Source organism: Hetaerina americana, unplaced genomic scaffold (genome assembly GCF_022747635.1).
Source record: "Hetaerina americana unplaced genomic scaffold, ioHetAmer1.1.p SCAF_28, whole genome shotgun sequence".
Classification (NCBI taxonomy): domain Eukaryota; kingdom Metazoa; phylum Arthropoda; class Insecta; order Odonata; family Calopterygidae; genus Hetaerina; species Hetaerina americana.
Genome location: NW_027286852.1, coordinates 2,671,922 through 2,678,079, shown reverse-complemented (window position 1 = coordinate 2,678,079; position 6,158 = coordinate 2,671,922). Strand labels below are relative to the sequence as shown.

General features: G+C 42.7%; 1 protein-coding gene across 1 annotated transcript; it reads left to right on the top strand.

The window, feature by feature from the left end:
* The first annotated feature begins 4,304 nt into the window (after window positions 1-4,304).
* On the top strand, window positions 4,305-5,726 carry LOC139689852 (uncharacterized). Its single transcript, XM_071586947.1, has 3 exons — window positions 4,305-4,477; window positions 5,244-5,349; window positions 5,599-5,726. Exons 1-3 carry the CDS (start codon window positions 4,343-4,345, stop codon window positions 5,724-5,726), a joined length of 369 nt encoding a protein of 122 aa, XP_071443048.1. The 5' UTR covers window positions 4,305-4,342.
* Window positions 5,727-6,158: the final 432 nt, after the last annotated feature.

Genomic DNA, 6,158 nt, shown 5'->3' with positions numbered 1-6,158 from the left:
AGTTTAAAATTTTAATTCACTTCCGCAATTAATACGAGTGAGTTTATGGCTGGCATTGAAGTATTCGATGACGGAGCAATGCTCTGGATGGAAGCGTGGGTCGGTTTGAGAGAATGAATACTAATTAATGATATGAATATCGAGCGGCGGCATTCCTTGAACGAGGACGTCGAGGGGAGTCCTCGATGCCCGTGAGACGTGGCGGCATCACTTCCGATAGGGCCGGGCCAAACTTGCGAGCAAAAGCTTTGAACTTGAAAAAGAATTCGATTGTTATAAACAGGAGGGTATTTCCATTACTGCCCGTGGCTGTACGATCGCGCTAACTGCTCAACGGAACTTCAAGATATTAAATACCCCATTCTACAAATAACCCTTTTTTAACCACTGCATATTTTCTACCTGTCTAAATATAATCAATTGTATCATCACTGCGGGTGATCTTTCGCTTGCAACAACCCTCTTAACTATCTTGTTTGCTGCGGATCCCTTCATTCCCTCATACTTGTACTTTCTTGCTTCGGTATTTTCAATTAATATAAAGAATGTGGTATGCATAGCATGTCAAACCTCACGCTCCTTGTTCCCACTCCCGCTCTTGCTCTATTTCCTAAGGTTCACCCTCCAGTATTTTAATTATTGTTCATTTTTTAATTTAAAAACTGATATTTTGTCTCCCGATTGGGCTGTCTAATATTCACATCAAATCAGCTCTATTTCCTATGATTTCATTCCAAATTTCCCAATTTCGCTCTCTTCTTCCCATGGCGTGAACTATCGTGAATCCTAATGTTTGCCGGTGGCATGAAGGGCTTTGTGGTCTGGTGACGGAATTTTGCACGACAAGGAGTTTGCATTTTCAACAATAAAAATAACAAACAGAATTTTGTTGGCCATAAAATAGTCGGCATCGCATCGGACTTTTTTCAACAATTTGAGATCATGAAGAACGAAATACTATAGGACAAAAAAAGGAGATTATCGAAATGCAAAGAGGATAATAGACGTTAGACTGTCCAAAGCCAAGCAGTAAACAGAAAACATTGAATGAAATAAGCGCTCTGTCGGAATGCATTCACACGAGATTTATACGCGCTATGAATCGCACTGTGGAATTTGTGAATTTTACGAAAAATCCGAATTCCTCCCTGGTTTGTCCTACGCTGTCTTTTCTATAGCAAATACGTAAAACTTAAGCTCTGATCTTCCTAGCTCATTCCGCCGTTGAAAGTAATAATAGGAAACATGTGCTCGTTGTTCCGAGGATGAATATTCCGCTGTCAAAATGTTTGTCGGATTAAAAAGAAGAGGCGCGAGGCGTGAATTAATAGTGCCGATATTTCTAGAGCGTTCATTTTGAGAAATACTACTTTAGCATGCTATAGTTTAACCCGCGAAAAAGAAGACGCTTTAACGGGATGCAGTGCTGTGACCTGGAATGGTGCATGCCGCTTAATATCAGAATTATTTATAAATAAATCGATCCAAAGTAAACTTTACCAATTCAAAATGTTGAAATACTCTATGGAAGATCCTCAACAAACCACGTAACTCCACTTGTTCTGGTAAATGAACACTGGTCAATATTGGAGCGTTCATCTCCATTATGTCCCAGTTCTGTCCCTAAGTACCTTTCGCCGACGGCCTCCGCACACTGTTCCGACATTTCCGACAGGTTGTTCCCGATGGAAACATTAGGAGGCGTCACCCCTGCGGACGGGGATCGCAGGAAAGCGATGGTGTGGCAACACCACCCCCTTCCACCGAGGGGAGGAGATCCAGGGCCCCCCCTTCGCCCTTGCCCTCCGAACCCGCCCTCAGCCAAAGAAGGGAGCGGAGAGGAACAGGGGGAGGATAGGCGGAAAAGGGAGAAGCCTCTTTTTCGACTTGCCGAAGTAGCCCCGAATGCGAAAAGGTCTCTCGTCAACCCTTAAATAGCCACCCACCCCTTGTGTCTCCACTTCGGGGACGTTGGAACATCCCGACGGGGGGTGTGGAGTTATAGGTCGCTATGTGTACCATATTCGGACGCAAATGGGCCGATGGGATGTCAAATGCGAACGAACGACCTCGACACCAAACTTCACCTCGCCCCGGACTGCATAGCCGGGCGGAGGGACACGGCCCTCTTCCCTCGCCTCCTTCGCACACCGCTCCGACGTCAGGTGCGCGGGAGAAGTTATGCGGAGGGCAACGGATTAAAATCGATCTCGCAGGGTCTCTGATGATCGACTCGGGTCCCATGTTAGGACCAAATAAGGTGAGTTGAAACTTCTCCTTAACTTTCCCTTTAAAAATATCCCCGCCACTCGTTAGAATAAGCATCGTTATAAAATAAAAGACACCTAAAATTATTTGCAGAAGACACGGTGATTTAAGAGGATTCCATCGGATGTCGGACTATTCTCTCGCGATGTATCGATGATAAGATATATCATAGTTTTGTAGGAAATTTTAATTAAAATGAAACTTAAAAAGCATATAATTAAAAGAAGAACACATTAAGTGCTAAACATATAGTACTAAGCAAATCAAAATTGGCTAATGCTTTTATCGTCCCATATACATCGGAACTTTCATGGTGTATCTTGCACAAATGGAAAATATGAGGGTAAGACTTGACAAAAACTGTAATTATGGGATAAATTAAATGAAAAATATATAGTTAAGAATGTGGAAACTGGATTTCGGAATTAGAAAGTCAGGCGAGAGAGGGAATGGAAAAGTTTAAACAAGACAAATTCCAAAGAAACTGCGGGAGATGCCGCAACAGTAACTTTTAACGGAGTCATCCGCTAATGTGCATTTCAATGCAACAATTTCAGAGTGTAAAAATCATTCGCCTTGACTGGGATTCGAACCCAGATCCCTCAATATCCGGTCGAGTGCTTTAGCCACTTAGCTACCGAGGCGTCAATGCCAAATTTCAGAGTTTAAGAGGACGCCTCGGTAGCTTAAGTGGCTAAAGCCCTCGACCGGATATTGAGGGATCTGGGTTGGAATCCCAGTCAAGGCGAATGATTTTTACACTCTGAAATTGTTGCATTTAAACAAGAGTTTACCTTTTTAGAAATAAGAGTTTACCTTTTTAGAACAAGAACATGAGGATAACTTAGGTACATGATCGCGAGATAGAAAGGGTATTTAGGTAATTGATATTAAATAAGGTGGTGGGGACGGACTTCATTCCCAAGGAACCACTATAGGATTCAGAAAATCATGGAGAAGGAGTTTTTTTATTTAATTTGTTGCATTTTAAAGAAAGGAATTTGGTCGGAAGATTTCGTCCTCTAGAAAGTAAATAAAATGCAGCACTGATTAAGAACTTCTAAGCAATGAGTTTTATGCGCACTAAAAAAAATGATTCTCAGGATCATCAATAAAAGGGTGAGGAGCGGTTCAAATGCTTACTTAGGGTATGATCAGTTTGTGTTCAGGAAATGGAGAAGGACGCGTGGTGCCATTGCATTAATGAGTTCACTAATCGAGAGGAATGAACAGGGATACAATATACCTATAGAATACAATTAGGACGTATTTGCTCGTTTTTTAGGTTTCGAAAAGGCGTTTGATAGAGTGGATTGGGAAAACTAATGAATATATTGCAGAAAATAGGAATAGATTGGAGGGGCAGGAGGCTAATCTGCAACCTGTACATGTCTCAGACTGCTCTGGTGCGATTGGGGAACGGGGAGTCCGGGTGGGCAGTGTTAGGAAGAGGTGTAAGGCAGGGTTGCCCATTGTCACCAGTGCTGTTCAACGTATTTATGTGTGGAGGAAATGATCAACCGTCCGATCCATGACCAAACTTTCACCGTTCGTTCTATAACCAGGTACGGATCTCAGGAATGACTGAAAAAGATGGTACTCAATGGGCTGAGGCAGCAACAAGGGAACATCAAGTTGCAAGGCATAATGTTGTGCGACAGAGATATGGACCCAATAGGAACACAAAGTTGCTGTCGATTCACGACAAATTCATATTATTTTTCACTCCGGAAATGGCTAATATCATCATGCGTCAGACGAATAAATAAGCAAGCTCAACATATACAACATATAATGAAAAAAAACCAGGGAAATTACCACTCCTGTGAAAAGATTTTGAGCTTCGGGAATTTAATGCATTTCCGGCTATTCTGATAACCTCTGGTGCCAATAACCCAAATACTGAAAATGCAAGGGAAATGTGGAAGTCGTTGTCATATCCATTGTATCGTGCAGCAATGGGGATCAGTCGCTTCTGGAGCATCGGGAGCTTTATTTATTTTCATGATGCCAATACTGGTGCTCAGCGCATAGAGAGTGATGAGGCTGCTTCAATGCGAGAGACCTTTGGACAATGCTCAATAGTAATTTGGCAAAACATTATAAGCCAACAGGGCACCTGACAATCGGCGAGCGACTTTTTGCATACCGGGGTCGATTTAAATTCACTCGATATATTCCGTCAAAGCCAGCCAAGTGTGGAATCAAAGTATCTACATCCACCTGATACCCCGCAAGCTGCCAAAAGGGCGAGCGGCGGGGGGTGTTAGGTCACCACCCGTAAGTAGGAACAATACGACATGCAAAATCAACAACATGAAAAACTACACCCACAGCGGCGTACACACTCATGCAAAAATCCCTTCATCCAACGCCCATGCAAACACATACACCATAAACCAATAAACAACGGCACCCCAGGATGCAGCATGAAATCCATCCAACAACGGGCAAGCCAGAACACAACAAGCAAGAAGACGAAACCCCACCACCACATGAACATGCAATACAAAACGCTCCCCTCCCCCCCAAGGAGACTGTGAAAGTCAGGGAATGCGACCCAGTGTTGCAAGTAGCGGGCGGGTCTCCCCACCCTCGGAGAAGGACGATGGATTGAAGAGGAGACTTAAAAACAGATGAACAGAACACTAATTAGGTCATTCGGAAAGGGTTTTGACAACAAAATGCACGTGGTTAGTGTAAGAGCATGCAATTGGGTAGAACTAATTATTTCCTAGACGCTTAGGGCGGCAAGTGGAATGTTTGCTACCTATAACCCTGCAGTTGCTATCCCGTACTGTCCGTGGGAAGAAGGAGTCCTTGAGTCGGCTGGTTCTGGCATCTATTTCCCGAATTTTACATACATGATCCAAGCGATCAATGTACGTTGGAGTGCGAATAATTTGCGAGACCTCGGTGCGGTGAAAGTATGGTGGATATTTGATGCTGAAAATTCGAATCCACTCGCTGGACAGCTTTCCACAGGAAAATCGAGTGCCAGGCGTGAGAAAAATGTTGGTGAGAGAGTTGCCAAAGACTTGGTGGCACCGTGCAAGGGATCCGGTGGAAATATTACCATGGGTAATTACTTCACTGCTCTGCCATTGGCAAAATGTTTACTATCCTGGGATTCAATAATTGTTCGTACTTCGAAGAATAATAAGCCGTACATTGAACCAGCAATGGTTGAATCGAAAACTCGAGAAGAATTATCCACTCTGTTTGGCTTTCATGAAAAAGTAACCATGTGCAGTTATGTGCCAAAAAAACATGACAGTAATTTTACTATCATCAATTCATCAAGACGCAAAGATTGGTGATTATCCAAAGAAAAACCCGAGATCATTGAATTTTATAGCTGGTCAAAAGCTGGAGTGGACACGACAGATAAAATGCTTGGTAGATATACTACAAAAAGATCAACTCGCACGTGGCCTCTTAGAGTTTTTCTACAATAATCTCGATATCGCCTGCCTTGCGACATATATTCTTTATTATAAGAATAATAAATTGCTCTCGAAAATTTATAAACGACAATTATTTTATCAGCAATTGGGCAGAGAGCTGGGTACTCCCTAAATCGTTCAAATAATGCACAAATCATGAGGCATTTCGTAACCAAAGTGGCAATTGAAAGTTTTTTAGGTCGGCCATTAATCCAGATCCGCAGCCAACAGCCAGGAAACCTCAGGCACAGTTAGATTCAACCGGAAGGAAAAAAAATACTAGCCTGGAAACCTGGAGCGAATTCAAAAAACGCGCAACACTCGAAAGTCATGTTCGGTGTGCGAGCTCCTTGTTGGAGATGAACATTGTCTTGCAACCACGAAATGAAAGGAGTGAGCGAAATAAATAAATTTTTGTTACTTATAATAATTAAATACTAGTTT

Excerpts from the sequence above, each read along its gene's own strand:
- LOC139689852 (XM_071586947.1), top strand. The coding sequence starts at position 4,343 with ATGCTCAATAGTAATTTGGCAAAACATTATAAGCCAACAGGGCACCTG. Across the intron at positions 4,478-5,243 it reads CAGCCAAGTGTGGAATCAAA|CTTTCCACAGGAAAATCGAG; the intron begins GTATCTACATCC and ends CTCGCTGGACAG. Across the intron at positions 5,350-5,598 it reads CGGTGGAAATATTACCATGG|AAAAACCCGAGATCATTGAA; the intron begins GTAATTACTTCA and ends GATTATCCAAAG.